Genomic DNA, 23,841 nt, shown 5'->3' with positions numbered 1-23,841 from the left:
ATGCCAGATCAGGGCCCAGGCAGTGCTGGTGAGGTAGTATGTGTTGCAAGTGAGAGGCTGGATTTAGGACTCTGTTTTGTGAAGGCTGGAGTGTGAGTGGTTGTGTTTTGGAGACGGCATTGAAGTTAGGGCATCTGCAGTGGGGAAGGTGATGGCATGAGGCTAGAAGAATCCTTGGCTGTGGAGATGAGAATATTTAGGAGAAAAGGAGGAATTGAGATAGACAACTGGGCCTGGCTGCTTATAGTAACGTCTCTAGCTGCCCTTGCCAGCTTGGCTACCCAAGCCCATCGTATAGCCTATCAGCTGATGAATCAGAACTATAAAATTCTCACAATAACTGGTTTCTTGGAAGAAGTGTCTTTATTTCTTTCAGATTGTGTCCCCAGGCATTACTATGAATAAGCAAAATTGGCGTGGATTTTGTTTTTGTTGTTGCTTGTAACCTGCTAGAGGCCATCTTTTATTAATATTTGGAATGTGGGAATTTTTATAGATAGTCCCATAAACTGCAAGTTTAAATTTCTTACAGAAATTTACTACTGAACATGAGCATGATGTCGGATGATTGGGGTGGGGGTAGGTTGTAGCTACGTTGTGTGGAGGTTTTTTTTTTCCTTTCTTCCTCCTTGTTGGAAAATACCTGAACAACTTCGTTTCCCGGCACCTCAAGTGAATCTTTTTCCCTTGACAGACAAGATGTTTCTCTCCCACGTGTTGGCGCAGGTGCTAATCTCATCCAGTACTGAACTGGTTTAGCTTGTGAAACTTGCAGCAAACTTCCTGCTTCTTGCTGGATTAATTTTCTGCCAGTTCAGGTGCTAGAACTGAATTGCTGTGGGGGTTTAATGACCCTCTGAGTGAAAGGAGTGTGAGGTGGTGTAGGAGCAGGGACTGTGGGAGATTTCCCTCCTGAAAACTTGCTCCGATACTGTGGGCTTGTGAATCCTGGGCAGGTATGGTTTACCTAGACCTGTGCCATGTGTCTTGCCCCTAGGTGTCTGCGTCAGCCTTCATAGGGATGACTCTGGCAGCTGCTGAATGCCCTCAAGTTACAGGCTCTTGCGTTAAATTGGCTTCAGTTTTCAGTCTTCCTCTCCCAAAGATGCTGGGCCCTCCAGCTGCTCCGCTGCTGCTTAGGCAGCTCCACCAGCCCTGTGACAGGAGGAGTGGTCGGTCACCAGAGCAGGTGGTGGTGAGGCTCGTCCCTGCTTCCTGGGTAACGTCTTGCGCCTGCTCTTTCAAAATGGGTTTTATAAATAGTGGAGGATCTTGGATCACATTATTGCAAGTGCCTGGGAGAGAGGGAGAGATCCAGCCCTAGGCTCCTTTTTAACAGTATTTGTACTGGCTGAAATCAAAATGGTAAGCTATGAATCAAAAAGGGCTCGCTTGGGAGTAGCCGTAGGTCAGGGGGCATGCATGCAGTTTTGTACTCTTCGGTGAATTTTAAAAATGGAAGTATTGAAATGAATTCACTCTGATCTAATTGAAACCTGAAATCTTGTTTTTGGGGGCTTGTTCATTTCTGCTAACTATTTTGGAATTACTTTTTTCCAGTTGGTGATTCTAAATGAAAGCTTCAACAGGCTGTATGGAAATTCAGTAAGCCTTTATTCTTAAGTTTTGGCACTTTCCACAGTATATTCAGGAAGCAATTGAGATTTCTGATAAATCCCTTCTTAACCACTCCTTTTTTTTTTCCTTTCTTTCTTGCATTTCTGTTATCTTTTCCCTCTCCCACTTTTTTCCATGCGTCTAATTGTGCTTAGTGAGATTCTGACCCATGCCAGAAATCTCAAAATACCAATTCCCCTTGTCCAGCTATTAATACATATTTAATGCTACAAGCGTTTTCCTGTTTCTTCTGTTAATATGTGCACACAACAAAACGAGACTCCTAAGCATGCTGGTAAGCGGTAGGTGAAATAGTGTATTTGAGGTCAGTGGGGCTGTTTTGTGCCTCGTGCTTTGTCTGCAGTTTGTTCTCCATTGATGCTGAATCTGTGCATCATCTGATCACTTGGCTGTATGCGTTTGTTCCAGATGAAACGTGAGCATGTGACAGCATTTAAGTTGTGGTCAGAGCACGTGGTAGCATAGTAAAACAGCCAGCAGGCTATTTTAAGAGGGCAGATGATAACCTCATGTAGTACAAAATCTTTTGCAGTAAGATGACTCCTTCCCCCTGCCCCCAGCTCTGGCTCTTTGACATTCTCTGGGTGTGTCTGTCTCATCAATCTTACTATGTCTGTGATAGTTTGATTTGATGCTAGTGACTTAAACTGGTATTTAGCTACTATTTCCCTGGTTTGCAAATGGAGAGCTGGATTACAGGTAACACTGCCTATTTTAGGCCCAGAGAAGTTGGTTTTCCTAGGTTTTTTTTATTTATTTAATTTCTTTTTAAATTTAATTTATTTTAATTTTTCATTACATAAATTAAGCTTTTTTACTTCATTATATAGGCCTCTTCTCCTCACTCCAGAAGCATGGCTTTTGAAACTAAGCTGATACTTCAGAAATTAGTTGAGAAATGTTGGCAGAACATGTATCTAGACAGAAGGCATCTGATATCAGTTATGGTAAGCCATCCTTCCTGTGTCTTTAGGTAAGAGTATGGAGATGTTCACAGTTTAGCTGTCTTCCAAAAGGAGACATCTCCCTTCCTAATGTTTGAAACCTAGTTGCAAGTTTCCTGAATATATCGACTCCCTCTTCTTTAGAAACTGGTTTATTCTGAGCCTTAAAACATTCAGTGTGTCACTACTGAGTTCAGCCCTTGGCAAACAGTAGTTTGTAAAACCTTGCAGAGAGATGGTTCAGGTCTGAATGTTTATGTTCAGGATCTGCTTGCAGACCGTGGCCAGGCCAGCTGAGCAGCCTGTTTCGGTAGTCTTAAGCAACTGTCATTGTTGCTGTCCTGTCATTTTGATTTCTGCCATGACTATGTGTGATCTGCTTGAGGTCAGTCTTCATTTTCAGTACTCTCGATAATTTCAGTTAGTGTTGATCCGGTGTTGTGCAGAGTCATTTTTTGCATTGTTCTTCCATTAAGGCTTTTTCCTAACTTGTTTCTTTCTAACTTATTGGGGAAAAAAGAAAAGTCAGGAAGAAATTGTAGATGTATGAAAATGATGGAGCCATAATGTATGTTTATACTTTTAAGATAGGAAACGGTTTGCAGATTCCATTACAGTAACTTTGCCTGCAAGTACGACATTTGTCTGTAAATTATGGAGAAGGTGGGTATCTGCCTATGAAATTCACCTAGTACTTCAGGGCATGGTAGACATCTTCTGTGCTGGAACTCAAGAAGGCTTGTGTTCTCATGCTGCACCATCGAATGGGGTGTTGCATGGGGTTGGTGGAAGGATAGGCGCTCAACAGGGTCTGAAGTAGTAGAACCTGTGGGATGAAGGGCTAGCTTCCCAAAACCACAATTTACTACTGTGATTTGAAAAAAGAAAAAAAGTGCAGTCGCTCAAGTGACCAGCCACTGCCACAAGTTGCAGTTGTTCACATGTAACTGGGATCGTAGTCTTGCAAACCTGGCCAGTTGATACTGTTACAGACATCACCTGAATTTGTAAGACCAGAATGTGCCATTTCTTTTTTTTTTTTTTTTTTGTAATTGCAAGTTATTGACAAACTAATTCAAACTAATTATCAGCATCTGCCTCATAGAAAGGCCTAAACACTGACTTCACAGGCTTTCTCCTGCTACATTGATCTTTAATGAACTATTCATAGAAGAAGAAACTGGTTTCATTAAGTATAAGCGTCTACTCTGAGGCACAATCCTGGAGTAGATGTTAGCATTGTTCTTGGGGGGAAAAAATGGGACCTAGAAGCTGCTTTTCTCTGCAACCTGTTTCTTTTGGGAAATTCTCCTGTTAGTTCTGTGAATTTTGCTGCTGTTTGTTTGCTTTTGTTTCTGAAATTTGGGCCAGCCTTTTTATTAGATGTGGCACTGTATCCAGTCCCCATGGCAGTTTTGGCTTCTAGTCCACTCACACCTTTTGGTGCTGAATAAGTTTGCTATCTGTGGTGTCTAAAAGAAACGCTATGAAAGCAGGAGCCTTCTTTTTAGCAAAAAGTTACTGACACATTGCAGTTTTTCTGTAGCATCTATGCTGGTAAGCACCACAGAAGTACACGTGTTCTTTCATTACAGGGTCAGATGGCACAGTCACTTTCGGGAAGAAAAATACTTTGTGACACTCTTGAGAAAGTTCTTGCTGGTTTCTTGTGAGGCAGTTCTGTCAGTGCAGAGACTGAGCTTTGACCTCTCGAGCGTTGCTAGGGTACACGGCTGGCTTAGGAGAGCACAGAAGACTTAAGTACCAACCTATCAGCAAATTTAGGGAATTAATGTAACTTGTAGTTAACTGGGCACCTAGTCTTGGCCATCTGAATCTATCGTTATTCTGTACAGCAGGCCTTCATCTAAGCAGGTGGACATTGTACTTCAGGACAAGTGAAGTGCTTGGGTCTAATATTTATTCCTCATTCGGATGCCTTTTGGTTCTTTCATTCTTAGGAATTGGGCTGTTGGGAGAAGGATAAGGTGGAGTTTTCAGTTCTTATTTTTAGAAAGAAAAGCTAATTATGGTTCAGTAGGATATCCTTCACCTTTCACTTGTGGTTTTCCTCAGAACGTATGACTATTTAACCATGTCCTTGTTTATCAGATGTGCTGGCAGTCTGTGATGGCTTGTGCACTTATTAGCCAAAAATTATTTTTTACCATTTTTATCACTGAGTGCTTACTCTGCTTCATAGCAGAGCTGTCTGTATTTATTTCCAAGGGTGTACTTTGTGGGTTTTTTTCTTGGTCCTATGTCTCTTACTTAGACACAGTATTCCTCATGCATTTTGGCCTGGATTTCCACAGCTGTGTTTCCTGATTTATTTGAGGAGAGTAGTTTACATGGTTCTTGTCTGTGTATATCAGAAAGAGAGGTGAGTTTTACTGGGCTGAGTCTTCCTCGGGGTATGTTTCTGGCAAAGTTTCCCTGTTGACCTGCCTGTCTTCGTTGACCCTAGAAGGTGCTTATGCAATTGCTTTGTCTCTGCTAAACAAGTAGGTGTAACCTGTTGCCTTGGCAAGTACCAAGTGTGCCGATCAAATTTTATCTGCTGTAATTTCATTCCAACAACTTTTATTTTTGCCTGTAGCTCCAGGAGTGTGAGCTTCCTTAAGCCTTAGTACTCAATCATGGATTAATACTGTATGCCACTGAATGTCTCTCAGTGGCAGCTGAGATTATCAGTGTGTGGTATCCTCTGTAAGATTCAAATCCTACAAAGCAATTTGAAAGTGATTTGGGATGAAGGTGTGAGAGATGTAGTTCTTGTTTTGCTGTGCAGGTAGAAATTTAGAACAGGCTCGTGGTTTCTTACGTGCTAATACAAATTTAGGCAGTGCTAACCTTTCTGTTTGTATTTTTTAAATTGCATCTTAGTTTCCTACTGCTAGAAGTTTATGGTTAAAAATACCAAATTCTATGACTTTGTTACTAAAGAATTCATTTGAGCATACTAACTTCACAGTTTGTCTCCAAAGAGGAACTTAGTATTTCTTTGTGTAGATTTTTTTAATGCCATTTTTGCTGGGGTTTGTGAAAAATGAGTTGTATATTTTTAGTTTTGGCAATATTTAGGTGTTAACTTCGAAGCAGTGGCTTAGGTAAAATGTTACGTAGTATTTGAAATTAATGCTCTGCAGAATCTTTAGTGCTTTGATGTAGCTGGTTTGGGAAAAAAACTCTCGGAGCTGGAAAACTTTAGTACATCTTCAGGGACTCTAAAACAAGATTTTTTTTTTTTTTTTTAACCTTTGTACTCTTTGGATTTGTGTCGTAAATGTATATTTGGATACATGCACGCACACACGGATGTGCACACAGACACTATAAACTTCAATATACATTTTTATTGCTGGTTGTGCCTGCTTTTGTAGATAAGATGTTAGGTCTTAAAAGTATTACTACTTGTAGGGATTAAATAAAGCTTTCTAGGTGATTGTGGTGTCTTTAGTACAATTAAATTTTTACTTTTGAGGAGCAGGTTTATATGAGCAGTAAAATTTATTCCAAATCTCTTGTTAAGTGTTATATATTGTTTACCACTGAGTTTTAATTTCTCTTGTGAACTGGTACCAAATCACACCAAAATCCTGCACTGCAGGTCTGTTCTCCCAGTTATTTTCAAACTTTTCCTTTTGTCTTACTCTTTAATTTTTGAAACAGATATTAATTTTTTCTTTAGCTCTCCCTTGTGCTGCACGTACTAGATTTGGGCAACATTATGTTTCATAGAGATTTCCAGAACATTTGTAATCATCTCATCTTCTCCCCCCTTCTCTTCCTCTCTCAGTTGTCATAGTTCCCTGCTTTTCTTATCTCTCCTTTTAGTGCCGCAGCTTTCAGATGATAATTCACGGCTCGAGGAACAGCTGCTGCATAATAGCTGAATGAGACTCAGCTCCACTTAAGGCTGACCTAACACGAGAATAAATGAAGAAATTTGTGCTTTGCATGTAGGCTTACCTATGAGACCTTTTTTCCAGCTTGGGCGTGTTAGTGTCATGACGGGAAGGTGGACCGTTGATGGCCTCTGTGGCTTCTCCTTGCCAGCTGCTCTAGGGGTAGAAATACGCTGGGGGTGGTGGCGCAACGAAGCGAGGTGTTGGAGTTCTTAATGTTTTTCAAGAAGGTCACCCGTTTCTAACTGTGAGTTGCTTTTTTTTTTTTCCCCCTACCACTTGTTTATTCATGCTCCCATGGCCAAAAACGCCGCAGCCTTTGCAGTAGGAACAGGTGGAGCGACACGTTGTACATGGTCATGCTGTGCTTTGCCAAGCCACCCTGCTTATTTCCTTTCATTTCCTCCGGGCGTGCAAGCCAATGTTCTCGTAATCTTTTGCGCTAGGGGCCTGAGGCCACCAAGCTGAGCTGGAAAGCATCCTGCCAGTTTAGTACACGCAGCCTAGGGGTTACAGCTTATTTTGGGGCTGGCTGGCGAGGTTAGCTGTGGCAGCCCTATCTGTGCTGCACAGATGTCTGGGCTGCTCCTAAGTCAGCTCCTCAGCTGCTGCAGTTTATGGTGCAGTGCTGTAAAGAAAGCTGTCATCTATTTTTGTCAGACAGATGCTTAAAATGTTAATATTCATTGGGAATGCTGTACCTGTGTATATTCAAGGCACTAGTCTAGCAAGGAAATACTTATGAAGAAAAATCTTTTTGTTTTACTGTTAATCAGTATATGAACTTTTCTTACTATGACTGTTAGATACAGCCTTACTGATGTTCTGGTGGTTTAAGGATACAAGCAAGTTAAGATTGGTAGAAGACACATTTGAAGAAAAAGCGTGTGTCTAGAAGCTTGGCTGATTTTTTTTTTTTCCTGTCTCTAGTTGTAGACCTTGCCTTATCAGGAGAAATACCTTAATTTAAAAACATTTTCTCCATAACTGTCTTCTGACTTCATGGGTTAGAAGGGGGGAATAAAATAGTGTAAAGGATACCTGAGGCCTTGAAACTGATTTGAAGGAAAGAATGCTGCTGCAGGCTTACTGTATGCCTTAGTGTGCTCTCACCAGGTATATTCTCAACGTTATTTTCCAATTTCCTTTTCCTGTCACTAATTCCGCAGTTAATGTTTTTCCAATTTCAGTAGGTACTGGTTGTTGCAGGGATATGAGGGATGAGCATTGCTATGTTAGTTTTATTTCCTCCTTGCTATTAGGTCATAAACACCGTTTGAACAGAAGTCTCTGTCCACTCAGGGTTAGTGGTTTAGATGACTTTAAATGACCTGAATGTATTACCATGGATATTTTGAATGTGATGGAGTTTAAACAGATGCATACGGAGGTCGGTCTTGTTTTAAAATGAGAAGATGGATTTGGTAGTTGAACAACGAGTATGTGGATGAAATGGATCTCTAAGGCCTTTCATTTGGTGTTTAAGAAGTGCCAGTGATGGAAAAATCAATATGGCTCCTATGAAATGAATTTAAAAATTGGCTAATTAATAGGCTTTAATACAATTACAAACGTGGACTGACCATCCAATGTACACCTTGCTGTAGGGGATTTGCTGCCATTGGTACTCAACCATGTTATTTAACACTTCATTAATGACCTGAAAGAGGTCATAAAATTGTTATCAATAAAGTTTGCAGCCAATTGAAATCCTAGGGGCAAAAAATGCAGGCATAGTTATGGAAAGCCAGGCTGGGGTATTGGGAACTGGTGGGGTATGTGGGAAGGGAAGCCAGCATCTGTGGGTCAGTGTAGGCAATCAGCAGGCTTTGGCAGTCAGTGTCCTGTGGCCCTTGCCAGCGTGCTCTTGAGTGTATGCGAAGTGTTACAGATCTCGTAAGACCCCTTGTTATTAGGCAGTTTAGTCTGGTCTGCTTCTAGAATACAATATCTGCCTGGGATATTGATGTGTCAGATGTTGAAATCCAGGAGAGAACAGAAGAATGTGAGAAAGATGTTAAAACAGGCACATAATAAGAGGCATGCGGAGATGAGCCTGCTAAACTTGATGTTCGTTGATTCCCAGCTAACTGTTTATAATTACAAAGTGTTTCCAGTGTAAGGCTCCTAATATAGTCCTGCTCTGTCTTTATTTAATAGGTGTGCTTTATGTTAATGCTTATATAAGACATATCTGCAGGTGGTCAATTCTTTGGAATTTAAAAATGAACGTATTTTATTGAAGTAGTTTGTTCAGAAGGTTTGGCTTGGCTGGATCTGCATCTGATGTGATTTATGATGGTTTTACACTTGCATCCTGACTAATGTTTTATCTGACTGTCTTGGTGGAAGATAAGGATTGGATGAGCAAGAGGATAAGCTTCATCACAGGTGGAGTCTCTGCAGAATTAAACGTATTGTTTGCCTGGAAAGCAAGGGTATACTGGAAATATTTTTCCATAAAGCCATGTTTAACGTCTATATAGGCCTGTCACGTAATGTTTAAAAGACGATATTTCCAAGGTCATATCTTTCTAAGTGTTTGCATTTTTAGGTTTTAAGAGCTGTTGTAAGCATGTGCAAGTTTGAATTCACGTTGTGCTTCTCTGAGATGATTTGAAAAGTGGATTATGGTAGTATTATAGAACATAATTTAGCATGCAGACCTTGTTATGTGGTAATAGTTTGCAATATAGAAAAAACTTTGCTTCGTACTTGGATCTCAAAATTCAGCCTTGATTCTTGCAGTGGCAGAATTGGGGGGGGGGGGGGGGCGGAGTTTGTCATCCAGTGACATTGAACAGAGAAGTTACTGAATGACTCGTTCTCACATCGGGGTATGATGATTTAAAGAGTCAGTTCTCACAGCTGATCTGTCCATAAATACCAGAATGAAGATGGTAGTCCATATGCAAGTCGGACTTCTCTTGAAACCCGGAGCAGACTGTTTTCTCTGGCAATCCCATGGAAGCTCCTCTTACAGTGTCTTGATGCTTTTCCTCATGTCAGAGAGAGTTTTCAAACATACTGTGAAATGAGCAAACCTCTACTAAGATAGAAGAAGGGTGTGAGTTTTTGGTGGGGTTTTTTGTTGTGTGGGTTTGTAGTGGTTTTTTTGTTCTGGTTGGCTTTTTTAAAACAAGGTTTTTATAATCAAGTAGTTGAGTTCATAATGAATTAGCCTTAAAACTTTAGAGCACCTAAGCGTTTTTTCCTCACTTTTTATCTCTCTAGGTTAGTTTATTTTTAAACATTTGTTAAGTTAAGAGAAAATCTCTCTGGAGGGTGTCATGTCCTTCCCCCCCCTCTGTCAAATGCTACTAATGAACATGGTGGCCGTGAGCGTGCTGCGGGTGGCTTCCCGTCAGAATTACTTTTTGTAAAATCGCAAGGAAGCAAACATTTCTCGTATCCTCCCATTGTGTTGTTTCCTGTGAAGCGGCAGACTGGATGCGTGTCCTGGATACAGCCTTTTTTGTGGCACCATACGTGTTGGGATGATCCAATCAAATCATTCTTGGTATCCGCTATAGTCTCGGTGTAGCAGGAAACGAGGCTTCCTCGCATCCTGTTGTTCTCCAGTTAGCCTGACTTTGGAGAGCTCTTGGCTCTAGCAGAATCCAAAATGAAGGTGAGCTTAAAGTAGATTTAGGATTTTTTTTTTTTTAATTTTTGTAAATTTAAGCTATAGTTTCTAACATTTTTCTTAAACATTTCTTTTTTTAATAGTTTTCTCTCTCTCCCCTGTAGTACCTTTCCGATTCAATTCTGGTGTCTGCACAAGTGCCTGTATCTCTTGTACTTCCTTTTTTTGGGATCAGAGCCATTATTTCATGACTCTGTTCATACTTTTGATTTGCTTGTTTAAAAGCTACCACAATAAGCATATTGCTAACAATGAAAATTTTACACTCCTGATGCTTTCTTGTTCCATAACAGCTTAATTTTTTTTCCCAATTTGAGCAGTGGTTAAGCTAGTCTGCTTTTGCTTTTATGTATTCTGCTGTCACCTTATTGGTATCTTTTCTCATCTCTTATAAATTATGCTATTAATAAAACTTAACATATCTTTAGTCTCTTTGTGTAAAATCAGATAATTTCTTCTTTGCTTAATGTCTTTTATTGTGCACATAGCTTTTAAATACTTCCTCATGTCCAGGAAAACTCTACAAAGTTCACATCGAGCCAATTCCCTGGTCCCTCTCCTTACTTCTTGCAGCTTCAAATAAATAAGAGGAGTAGTTAAATTTTCTGTAGCCCAGTGAAACTTGGTGAAACAGTTATTTGATTTATTTTATGTGAGTGATAATTCCTTGGAGAGTATTAGTGTTTGCCTCTGCTTGATTTTGTGTCTGTTCTGTGGCATTGCTCTTCTGAGCTGTATGCACACTACCTGAGCTTGAGAGATGTCAGCACCTGTACAGCTGAGGTAGAGCTGCTGCTCGCTGGGACCAGAGATGATCCTCAGTGTGAGGGGAAAAAAATATGCATGTTAACATATGCAAGTACCTCAAATGCTGTGAATGTTTTGGGAGATTTTTTTTTTCCGTTACTGAATAATACTGTCATTAAATGTTGCCCAAATCTGCTCTGCCTTTGTTAGTAGATCACATAACCAGTCACAACTGGTCTGGCAGTCCCTTCTGTAGTTACTTTAGGTAGCTTTCATGAAAATTTTCACTTCTCTCAGGTTTAACCAGCCTCCGTGTTTCTCCTCCCAGTCCTCCTTTGTCCCTTACGCTCTTCTCCCCTGGGAATATGGGTTTTTCCTCTCCTGCCTCTGAAGGCTGCTTTCTAGGGTACAGACTTTCTGATAGTGCCTGTGGGATGGGTCTGTTATCAGGAAAATAAACAGGTTTTTGTTGACTTTTCAGATAAAAGCAGCTATGCTGCAGGGGAAACTCGTTTTCTGTTTCTTAAATCAGTTGGCACAACTGTAATAGCTGTCTTTTATTGTCCTCTTTATAGTCTTGCACAAGGGAATACTGTGACTCCTTTCAACCTATGCAGAATCTATTGCAAGAGCTATTTTCATGAGGCTTTAGATGAGTGTTTCCATTACCTCAGGCAAATATTATGGGTCTCTTTTGCTTTTTTTATCTCCTCTTTCCCCCCCTGAAAATCCAGATGTTTAATGTCATCACCCAGCGCTTGAAAGTTTCTGGAGTGTTTTCTACAAGAGATTTGGTTCTCTTTCCCACAGTTAAAAAATAAAAAAAAAAAAATAACCCCCAGCTTTCATCCCTGCCCTTCCCAAACTTCATTCTCCATCTAACCTGTCCAGCAACTTCACTCTTTGGAAAACTCATTAATTTTCAGGAATCCTGTCGTCTTCTGTGTCTTGTAGGGTAGAGATAGCATGTACGTTGTTGTAGTACTTAAAAGTATTTGTAGTAATTTAAAAAATATTTTATGACCCATCGGGTACAGTGCCTGCGAGCTGCTACAGAAAACGAAGAGTATGCCAAGAGTAATGGTACCCAGTAGCTTTTTTGGCCAAGCTGTCTGAGGAAAGCTTCTCTTCTGATAATTATGTTTTATTCAACTTGTGTGTAATTTAGATGACACTTGGTATTTTTAGCTTTTATGTTCTTCATTTTTTCTCAAATGCAGCTGTTTCTATATTCTCTTTCTATTTAAAAATGATGGGGTTTGTTCTTTTGTTTGTTTGTTTTTAAAAAAGGGGAAAAAAGCCCCCACAGTTTTACTGGTCCATTACAGCCACTGAAAGACTGACACTTTGATAGCTTCTACAGTCATGGTTTGCATGATAGCACAGAAATGCTTGGTTTAAAGGCTTGTTTCTACGTCTTATTCTATGTTCTTCTTGTTTTCAGACTTTTGATGCAAATGACCTGTATCAGGGACAGAATTTCAGCAAAGTTCTCAGCTCTCTTGTGGCTTTAAATAAGGTGACTGCAGGTAAGTAGGCTCTGCTCTGTCATGGTGCTTGTTTACCTTACCTTCAGCTTATATCAGTGTGTATACCTGTTGCTATACTCAGGATAAAATGAACATGTGCAGTGTTTTAGAAGAGTTTCTTTGTTACAGTTTGTTGTTATGACTTTGGCAGTGGCTCTCTGGATTCTCTTGTCTCCTCTTCTGCAGAAGGAAGCTTTGCAGTGGAGCTAAGGCTGAGCCTTTTAGCTGGCAAGAATTCTTAGAAAAAGGCCCCATCTTCTTTTTTCTCCTTTTTTTTCAGTTTGGAATACTAAAAGTTGACTTTTGCCCCACTCTGTCATTCCTGTGTTTGAACACTTTTGTCAATATTTTTGTCGTGTTGTTCCCCCACCCCTACATTCCCCAGAACCATCCTTTCCTAAAAGGATAGCCAACATCTCTGATTCCTTAATCCACGCATGTTTCATTTAGGTAGCAGCTAGAAGTTATAAATGACCTACCTCAAGTTCTTTGTGGGGAAGAGAGAGCTGTAGAAATAGCACACAGGTGCGAGGTTTCCGTGCTTTCTTGTAGGGTGAGGCTGTGCTAAACGATGTCAACTGGACCCTGGGACAGTCAAAAAGTGTTAGCATTGGTGACCCTTTTTGCTGCTCTGTGCTGGGGTTTTACTTGTCAGCAGCAAGTTCCAGTAATGGTCATGAGGTTAGAGTCTGGTGAGAGAGAGAGATTATTTAAAAATGTACCGTGCTTGTCAGTTTTTATGTGGGGAGAAAAAGGAAGACAGGGATGGATCAGTGTTATTTTGTTTAATAGTAATAGGATAAGTATGTTATCACTTTTATAATATTCCCCTGGTCCGTTACAACAGGGATTTTTTTTGTGGCTTTCTTTTTTTCCTCCTTGCATCAGAAAACACCCCTTAGGAGTGAGTTTTACAACCAAATTCTTAGTTCTAATGAATGGGCATGGAGTAATACCATTGATGGCTTTGAAGCTACTTACACCAGTTGAAGATACTGCCTTTCATCTTAACTGCAAGTGCAAATGTAAACCATTTCAGTACATTTTTAAAGCTGCTGTCCACTGACCATAGTTGTCTTTAAAGGGGAAGAAAAGTGCGGCTGTTCAGTCCAGACATCAATCACATCAAAAAGCCACAATTGCAGCTGGCCTTAGAAAGGTCACAGGCTGATCCCTTTCATGGGAGTGGGTAGTGGTATGGAAATCAAAAATCAAAACCGCATGCAAAATGTGGTGTTGCTTCATTCCTAGGAGCAAGCAGAGCTGCATGAATCTTTCCTGACCAACTGTTCTTCCAAATGATTTTCTTTAATTGGGTGACTGCGTAGAAGGCATTTTAGACTCTATCTCCCTACTATAGTGCTGGAAGATAGCTTTCAGATCCTCATCTGGGTCTGCAAGAATTTCAAGTATACACATGTTCACACTCCATCAAATTCTTTAAGTTCAGGAGGGGTAGGATCAAGGTCTCAGTTGCTGTGTGTAGACAGATAAGGGGAGAGGAACTGGTATAGGGAAGCTGAGATAGTGGTGGAGAAGAAGGAAGGGTGTTACAAACCCTGAAAACCTTTGGATGGATGGATAGAAGTGTAAAGCTTCTGTGAAATCTACCAAATTAATATTTGTCAAACATGCACATTCCGTTGCCAGCCAAGATTCCTGAGGTTTTTAGCAGCCGAGCTGAACTCTCTTCTGACCATAGTCCCATTGAGAAATTCATTGAACATGTTTATTTGGTATTTTAATGGAAACTTCAATGGATACATGGGGTCTGCCAGCCTTTTAAGTCTATCAAAAGTTCAAATTCATTTAAAAGTATTCAGATACTATTGGAAAAAATACTTGCGATTTGCATGTGGTTTGTTTGTAATAATTTTCCTTCTTTTCAGCTCAGACACATGCAGTTTAATTCAAGCCTCAAAAGGTGCTCTTGTGTTGGTGTATTGGATCTGCTGTTGTGAACTCAAAAATTTTAGGAATCAGGCCACACTTAAACAATTTCTAGGTAGTGTGTTTTAGGGTTACCCAGAGGCTGGAACACACTGCCATGAATAAACCTGATCCTGTTTTCCTAGGTGAACTGTGTCAAGGTATAATGCTGGATTTGGTGGTGTGTCTGTTCTGGTCGACTGCAGATAGGAAGCATAGCAAACTGGACATGGAGATGCTTCAGGTTACTTATAAGCCTTAAGTTCTATTAGTTACTGACGGTTACAGCAACTTTAAAGTTTTTGGGAGCATTAGAATTAGCCATAAAGTTATGATTTGCAAACGAAGCCCATGATGTAGTCCCATTTTTCTCCTGCCAGTCTGTGAAAACAAAGATGTATGTTCTTTCTGTAATGGACTATAATCACGAGCGTTTATATTTATACAATGGCCTTCAAATGCTTTTAGGAAAGCAGGCTCTCAAAGTGTGAGGTCTTTTATGACTTCAATGTGTAACGATACTTTCTATACAAAATATGCAACTTAATATGAATAATTCTAATATTGCACTATTTGACTAGGGTGTGTATATTTGTAGGGTTTTTTTTAAGGATAATGATTTTTGAAGGATGACAAAGACTATTTAAAAAGATGCACCTGAGAGAGGTGTTCTCTGCTCAGTCACTGCGGACTTGGAGCATCCTTTGTCAACACTTTTCTTCTGTGCTCATTGTCCATCCAAAACCCTTTCCCTCCTCCTTCATCTTGGTTGCTGTTAGATGCCGTGCTGAAGTTTAGAGGCTTTCCAGTTAAGATGAATCGAATTCTCCCTTCAGGTTTGACATGGAACAGCAGATAACGCTTTTTTCACCAGTCTCCTCATGGAGCTGCACCTGCATGTGTATTTCCCTTTGGTCAAAAATAACTCTGATTGCATAATCGTTGTCTGCTTTAGTCCAAAAGTAACTGAGAGCCTGTAGTTGTGTGCTTGTACCTCTGATGGAGGTAGAGCGTTGGAGGCAAAGCAGACTACTAGGAAGGAGAGTAACAGAGGCATAAAAATCAGGAGAGCAGTTGGGATGCTCGTGTAGTCTAGCGAAAACATCTGAGTTTGGGACAGAAAATACTGCGTTGCTTTTGGGGCTCCTTGAAGCTCAGATGCTCACTGAGTTATTTCCTTCTATGTGGGAAAACATGAGGAAAAGGAATGACTTGCCATACTCCTGCAAAGCAGCAATGTTTGTCTGCTGCAACATGTCACCTGTGCAAGGGCCCTGGGAGCATCCCCCTCCTGGGGACTTGGCTGAGAGGGCTGGGGGGAGCTGGTGCAGCCAGGACCAACCCTCGTCCCACTCTAACACTGGGGGAAGGCTCCCAGCAGTGCTGTGGGAGACCACGGCTGGCACTGACCCCGGCCCTTAGGAGCCACTTTTGGTGCAGCCCGGCTCCTGTCTGGCTGTGGCCTGCTAATCCGCATGAGGACACCCCATCCCCAGGGAGGTGCCCGATGTCCAGGGCTGGGGCTGCCTGGGTGCCCCAGCTGCCCCGCTCCTGCCTGGGGTGGTGGGATGAGCTGAGCCCTGCCCTGCCACCCCCTCAATGCCTCCCAGCCCACAGGGAGCCCAGCAGCACCCTGACTTAACGCTGCCCTTCAGATGAACATCTCGCAAATGGGCGTGCTTCTCAGAGTAGAGACAAATGAAAGAGGGAGAGGTTTTGGGGGGCTGTTGTTTTTTTCAAGCATGCAGCTTTCTTCCTTTCTACTCCTCCTATCCCTCCCCCTCCCTCCAAAGAAGAAATAGCTTAGTTGGCAAAAACGGGATGAGACAAAGGAACGTAGGAAAAAAGACAGTGGAAGGAATGTTTTAATTGAGAAGGAGATGGGGGGGGAAGAGCTAAGAAACAGATGTGGCTGGCTTGACTTCAAGCAAGTTTTATGCATTCAAAATTCTTGGCCACTAGCTAAAATGATGCTGGTTAATTACCTTTAAATAGACTGGTAGTGAGTAGGAATGGAGAAATACAACCCTAGCCCTCCTCTTCCTAAACAGCTCAAATTGTTTTCCTGTCTGTATGGGGAAGAAACTGCCAGTGTCTCAGGATTTCAGATCATTTATAACTATATATTTTTTTAAAATCTTGAATTATTGAGGAACTGCAGATATATCAAATCTGCTTTAGGCACGTGAGTTTTACAGAAGTAAACAGAAGTTATTAGAATTTGAGAGATCTGTATATATATACTTTTTCTTTTTCCCTCCTACAGACATAGGGCTGGGCAGTGATTCTGTATGCGCACGTCCCTCATCTCATCGGATAAAATCTTTCGATTCTCTGGGATCGCAGTCTTTACACAGTAGAACTTCAAAACTCTTTCAGGGACAGTATCGGAGTTTGGTAAGTTCTAGAAGAAACAAAACACGGCTGTGGTGTGATTTTTTTTTTTTTTTTTTTTCTTTTGACAAGATTTATAAGTAAACAATAGTGTAGTAAAGTAACTGTGTTTCCTCTCTTTCAAGCCTGTAACATTCTATTTTTTGCAGCTTTTCTTATGATGTTCCAAAATACATGCAGCTTTCTGTGAACTTGTAATTATTTTTTTCATCACTTACTGCATATGCAGACAACATGGATTTATTTCTTACTTTTCAGTGTAAGGACTTGCTTTTTCAAAGGCAAAAATCTCTTTTTCTCCATGTCTGTGAGTTTAGGGATGATGATTGAAGGATATTCAAACCTCAGCAAAGGTGGTACTTTCAATGTTGGCAGTGTTGGTAGTTATTCCTGTTTTCTGTTATGTTTCAAGGTGAATCCTTTTATTAGCCTTTGGGTAACTGAGTGGTATGGGCAGTTGTTTTACAGTACAGCCAAAATCAGGAGGGAGTACTGTATTGAAAGTAACCGTGAGGAAAGGTGCTTTTAGCGACTAAAAGGTTTGCAAGGAGGGTTCAGATCCCTACTGTAAACTGCTTTTTCCATACTTGAAGGAGGCTGTTTTGAACTATGTGATGATTGCTATGTGAAACTTTAAACACAGTGCTCTCCTTAAGCGTTCTTAGGTGTGGTTTGATGTATTTTCTCTGGTAGCAGAGCCCTTGCAAGTTCTTGCCCTAGGCCACTAATTCCAGCTCCCGCTCTGCTGTTCACCGCCCACTCAGTTTTGGTGATGCAACTGTTTGTGGGACTAGCTGTTAGCTGGATTACTGAAGTAATCAGAGTTTTAAGTATTTCTATCACCTTGGTGATCTGAGCAGCTCTGTAGGAAGTTGCAAAAGGGCAGAGAAGTGCAAGAAGGAGGGAAAGAGAGCTAGTGGCCAAACTTGGGAAATTCTTAATTTGGTTTTGCTGCTGTAGACAAACAGTTTGGAACTGTTCTCACCAAATTTGTACTCAGTTTCATCTACTGGAGAGCCATCCTGGCAGAGTAAAGGGACTGTAGTTGATGTCACTGTGCTATGTTGCTGCTTATTTTGTGGCTTTTTACTGCTTACTAAGGCAACCCTTTTTCTCTGAGCAGTCATAGCGGATGAAAGCACATGATGTACAAGCAGAGGACTAAGGCAGAGCCACTTGTTTGAAATGTGCCGATCTATTGATTGAACATTGTGACTTGCAGTATCTTGGGGCTTTCTGTGTCTTTTCAAAGTTGTGTTTGCCTTCATTTTCCTACAGTTTCTCAGCCACTAAAAGTCTGATTGTTAAATTGAGTTGTGATACAATAACATGATTGCTGTGGATATGAATTAAGCTGACATGTTATATGATCCCAGTGACATTACGCAGTACATCTTTTAATCATCTCAACTATATAGACAACATGTAGGTGAAATTCTGCTACCTGGATAGCTGACTAGTATTGCTTGCTCAGTCATTTTCTCACTAAGTTACTTTTTTAGTAATACAGGTATTGATCCTTACTTATGATAGAGACAGACATGATTTATAGTCCTGTTCTCTCAGTTCCAGTGCAGTAGATTTGTATTTGGATTATTTAAAGCTGTCCAATTATTTAGCTTTTTTAGCATAAAAGTTTGTCCTAACTCGTGAAATGCTTAAATGATGCAGATACCCAAAATTGACATCCAAGAACAAAATGCCAATTGTGAACATCGTTAATTTGAAAGACTTCCTAAAAAGTAGCTATTAACATTTAGTTGTTACGATAGAGCGATAATCTGCCTTCACATCTGTGATAGGGGATGAACATATATATGTGGACAGCTGCAAGTCCGACATGCTGCAGACTTGCAGCTTTGCTAAACTTCAGGCAAATGATTTGTGAGTACTTATTCAAGGTAAATTGCATAACTGTTCCGTAGATTTTGTGGAAGAACACTGTCCTTCTCCATTGGCAGGCTGTGGGGACTTGCACATTCAGGTGTGGAAACTTCCAACCTGATCTGTTGCAGGGGAAAAAAAGTTTTAAGCTGCAAACTCTTTATTTATATCCAGAATTAAATTAAACCCAACTCAGTTCCGCCTTCCTCCCAGCCTGGAAAGTTTTAGGTAAAAACTCTCTTAATGTAAAGCTGTTGTTTCTTTGTAGTTGCCAAAGGCAGTTCCAATTTATACTATATACAGAAAATAGAATTTGATTTTTTGGGGGGATTAAGAATGATTCTCATTTTAGGTCTATTACCCCCTTCTGATTTGAAGTGGCTCTAATAAGGTGATATACTCCCTGGACTGATACAAATCCATAGATTAAAAATGACAGAAATACTGGAAGTAGGAAATAATCCCTTACAAATGCTTAGGGTAAAAATGTGTGGGGAGTGTTGTGTGTGGAGGAGAGGCTATTTCCATTTTATGGGTGCTTCTGTTTTGTTCATGGAATAATTTAAATCTCTAACGTGATCTTTTTGTTCTTTGTATTCTCGCTTACTAGGACATGACAGATAACAGCAACCATCAGTTGGTGGTGAGAGCAAAATTTAATTTTCAACAGACAAATGAAGATGAACTTTCTTTTTCAAAAGGAGATATTATTCATGTTACAAGAGTGGAAGAAGGAGGCTGGTGGGAAGGAACTCTAAATGGCAAAACAGGGTGGTTTCCAAGTAACTATGTACGAGAAATAAAATCAAATGGTGAGTTTTGAAGGAGAGCATATTTGCACAAATTCTTGCTTTGGGAAGAGGTTGATAGTTGGTTGATTCTTTAAAAATTGTAATGCTTTTTGTTTAAGCTTGACTGTATTTACTGAACTTCATTCACAGCAATGGTTGATGTTCAGGAACTCATATTGCCTCACCACAGTTCGCTATATAGAGTGGTCTAGGACTTTTGAATGAACAGTAAGCATGCAGCAAACTCCACCATTCCGTTTGCTTGTCTGTCTGTCTCTGTCACAGTTGGGCTGCTCTGAATTCCTAGAATGCTAGATTTTGGCTCTGATGCTGACATAGTTTGAATTGGTGCTTTAAAAACAACAAAACCAGAACCACCCCCCCAAAACCAACAACAAACTATACCAAAAAAATCTCTAAACATGTCCCATTACTTAGAAGCAAACAAACGCAGGAAAAATCCCCAATTCTACCAAAATCTACGAAAAGTTAGAGACAGTTTTTGAAAGATAATCTATTTGTGGTTTTTCCTTTATTGTTCACATGCCTTCAGCATTTCTTTGTACAGGCTTCACTCTTCCACTGAAGTTTTATTTTGAACTTTATACAGTGAAAGTGTCTTCTGTAAATGTCATCTTTGACTGAATATCAGAACTAATGTTGCTTTTTAACCCACCAGGACCTTGACATGGGTGACATCTTCTCTCTCTTCCCCTCCCCCTGCCCCGTCTCTTCCCTGTCTCTGCTTGCTTTCAGAGACTGGGGATAAACCTGGTAGGATAAAACTACCCAGAGACCCCGAGAGGCTTCACCACTCTTTCTTTTGTCACAGCTCCAATGAAAACGCACATCTTTTGGGCCATGCTAAAATCATTGCCATTACTCTTTTTTTTTTTTTTTTTTTTTTTTTCTTTTTAGGCAGCCTTACAGATGCATGATTGCAAACTGAAGTTGTGAGGCTAAAACCCTATTTTTAAACTTATTCTTTCCCCTCCAGTTGCATCTTCTTATTTTCTTCCTTGATTTGCTATCTCAGTCCGTTTTTACAGAATACTAGAGTCTTAGATCTGTAACTTGGTTGTAATTTTCAACTAGATCCTCTTAGGCATAGTCATGATGTGAGACTTAGCTTTAATGTTCTTCAGAGATCTCTCAGATGCAGCTTATCCTGAAAAAAAATAATTCCTGAAGCCTGTTTTTTCTTGTCTGTAGTGTTGTAGCAGTCTCTTGCAGCCATGATGACTATCTTGTCTCATCATTATTCATTTAAAACATTGCTGCAGAGGTCTTGCTTGGATTTCGTCAGTTTTGATCTCTTCTGACTCCGGAGACTGGAACCCGGGTCAGCAGTTAGGCTCCAGAATAGAAGTAGCTTTTAACAGTGAACATACGAGAACCAAAAGTTGCCAGCAACTGAAATTAAGGTGGTTGTTGTCTTTTTAAGAATACTTCACTTGGGTGAAGTAACTCTCCTAAATAGGAAAGCCAACAAGCTGTGGGGCCGAGGTTAGTACCAAGTGCAGTTTGATTCTTGCCAGTCCTTGCAACCCTGTTTGATTCCTGGGGGCTGAGATGAATTCTTTCCAGTCCCTGGTTTAACTTTCACTTCTCACCATCAAAGAAGTTTTCTGCTAAGCTCTTCTTTTCCCTTTGCTGTATAGGTATGTTCCCTGTGCTACAAGGGCTTGCTCCTTCTGGCTTCTGCAAGACTTCTTGCATTCTTGGAGCACTCTCTCATACGCTCAGTTGCTTCTATGGAAGGGAATATGTGCCCACGCTTTTCTCTTTCTCAGGAAGTTAGGTTCATTGCTTTTGTTTTCTGTGCATTTACTGACTATTACAAAGTTAAAATGACTGGCCTGTAGCTCTCTAGCTTTCTCTGTTCTCCTCCTTTTTAAAGACAGTTACTGTGTTTGACCTTTTCCAGTACTTTATGGAACTTCACTTTTCCTCTGTGGTTTCAAACATGGGTGTAGCTAGTTCTCTTACTGCCAAATCAGCACAGCAGGTACTGTTTCATTTATCAAAATACTAGTTTTAACCTGCTTTTATGCCTTTGTAGGTATGTGTTTGAATTCTGTGAAGTTGACCTTTTTATAATGAGGATGGGCGGGTAGTAGAAGGAAGCATGACTTCTTATGAGCTTCCTGATATATGTTGTTAACTCTTCTTCCCTATTGAGATGCAGATCAGCTTTCCCCCTTGATGTATGTATACTATGGAATGTTTTGTTGCTACTACCCTTATGTCCATGTTAGTTGTATTTCAACTGGTGACATGACTTTTTCTAGTTACTTTTGCTTTTTTTGTGTGTTTGAGGCCACTGTAGTATTTGTAATATTTGATCATGTCAATTTGCATTTACTTTTGAGAAGGAAAAGTAAATGCAACCTTACTTTTGAGATGCCCCTGATTTTTAAAGGATTTGTCATTCTTGTGAGCCTTTTCCCTGTCCATTGTCACTAGTGGGAATCCTTTTTTTACCCATATTTTTAAGTTTACTGAATTCTTCTTACTTGAAGCTCATTATTCTCATTTTGCTGCTCTCCCCCCCACCCCTTGGTTGTTTGCATGAAATTTGTTACGAACATTTCTATTCTCAACTGATTTCTGCTTTGTGGGTATTGTTTAAAGTTTTAGAGAGGGCTTTTCTGTAATTCTCCTTCCTTCTGTATCAAAGTGCATTGCCACTGCATCCTGAGGTTGGACTTCCTTTGTTCTGCTGTCCTTGTTGAAACAGGAATGCAGTGCCCTCTGCCACAAAGCTCTGAAGTTACATGAATGGCTCTGGGGGGTGTTCATGAGGAGTTTCATCTAGGTTTGAGCATGAGGTTAAAACACAAAAGTGCTGTTTTTTCCTGATGTATTTTAAAATGAGTTAGTAGAACTTGCTGTCTTGCAGGCTAAAATTCAAAATGTGTTTTCTGTTAGCATTACAATGAATTGATTTTAAAAAGATCAAGATAATACTGTTAACACTGGCTCTTGATTAAGGTCTCTTTATGAACAAAATGTTCATCCTGGATATCTAACTGGTTTTCAAAATACTCTGTAAAATATTATGGCATCGACAGTATGACTCCACCCTTCTTTCTTCTCTCAAATGTGGCTGAAAATACTGCAACTAGTTAGAAATTCTGTACAGGCAACATTGTGCATTATCATTTTTGATGATTTGTTATTTGGAGAGCTCTTGGGAACTGGCAGGTTTGATGAAATAAATTCCTTCAGTCTGCTGGAACCTGACTTCATCAAACTGGGTAACAGAAGAAAAGAAAAGTTCTTTATGCATGCGTGTTTTTGTTCTAATTCTCACAAAATTCATAGGCATTAGATGTTCAGATAAATGTATTTTTGTTCTAAATTAAAATCCTCTAATGTCAGATAACTGTATATTTGTAATCTTAGCTTGTACGGTTGCTCTGAAGTTAGATATTAAAGGAAAGGGAGAAAGAGCTGCTTAGTAATGGGAACTGCCTTTACCCACGTTGCTTTCCTAAAGATTTTAGAAGAAAAGTAAACTACATTACGTATATTGCACAAGCAGGGCATGTTACATGATAAAGTATCTCAGAGTAGCTAAAATATCGCAAAGCTCTGCCCATGTTTACTACGTTGTAACTTGTTGGCTTAGCTATGCCAGAATGATTAGTGTTAGCAAAGAATGCTAATACATGTGTGAGGTGAGCTATGAATGGTTGTAGGGCAGATACTGAGATTATTGAGCCAAGCACAGCATTTAGTTTTCTTGCGCTGGACAATGACTCTGTATTTTTCCATCTCAACCAAATTTCTTTCCCCAAAATGTTTTTTATTCTGCTTTTGAGTGTGTATTTTCTTTCCTCCCCCACCCTCCCGACCCAAGGGGAAAAGGAGGATTTATTTGAAATTGGGGTACTTATGATCACACTTACAAGTAGAATAAAAAAATGTAGTAGTAGTTTCTTTTCAGGTATGTACCTACACTGTAAGGCTCAAAAAGATGGTCCATTTCTCTCTCCTTCCCTGTGCGTGTGTTTTCATTTCTCTTTTTAAACCCTGTAACGTCTTGCCCTTTTTTTTTTTTTTAAATGTTCTTTGATCACTTGTCAGGAAGTACTTTGAAATAAGAGGACTTTATTTTCATCCTGCCATAGTTACACATGACAGAGGGCAAAACACTTATACTGTGTAAACTTGTTAGATATTTGACAGTGTGGCCTTGTGGAGTTTTTTTCTTAGGTAAAACGGAGGAGGGAGGGGTGAAGGTGTAAGTGGAGTCTTGTCTCTTACGCTGCTGCTTCTGTGTCGCACAGTAGAGAGATTTTGAGACTTAGTTTTGAGAGTTCCTTTGTGATAAAGAGAATAGGGGTGAGCCGGAATGGGATGTGCTTGCTTAGCTACTGTCAGATGTTAATCAGATTTAAAAAAACAATAAAAATCACATGGTCA

The 23,841-nt window shown here is 40.2% G+C and overlaps 1 protein-coding gene across 3 annotated transcripts in view; it reads left to right on the top strand.

Moving 5' to 3' along the window:
• Positions 1 to 23,841, top strand: part of ARHGEF7 (Rho guanine nucleotide exchange factor 7) — a 126,582-nt gene that overhangs the window by 38,696 nt on the left and 64,045 nt on the right. For all 3 annotated transcript variants that reach the window (XM_087757886.1, XM_087757887.1, XM_087757888.1), the window contains exons 3-5: positions 12,328 to 12,412; positions 16,608 to 16,738; positions 19,230 to 19,431. In XM_087757886.1, coding sequence (XP_087614012.1) covers positions 12,328 to 12,412; positions 16,608 to 16,738; positions 19,230 to 19,431 — 418 coding nt within the window. The remainder of the gene's footprint in view (positions 1 to 12,327; positions 12,413 to 16,607; positions 16,739 to 19,229; positions 19,432 to 23,841) is intronic.

This window comes from Nipponia nippon, unplaced genomic scaffold (genome assembly GCF_047370975.1).
Source record: "Nipponia nippon isolate SJK-2023a ecotype South Korea unplaced genomic scaffold, ASM4737097v1 scaffold_2, whole genome shotgun sequence".
In the NCBI taxonomy this organism is placed as follows: domain Eukaryota; kingdom Metazoa; phylum Chordata; class Aves; order Pelecaniformes; family Threskiornithidae; genus Nipponia; species Nipponia nippon.
The sequence above is the reverse complement of the archived record's forward strand: the minus strand, read 5'-3'. Positions and strand labels throughout refer to the sequence as shown.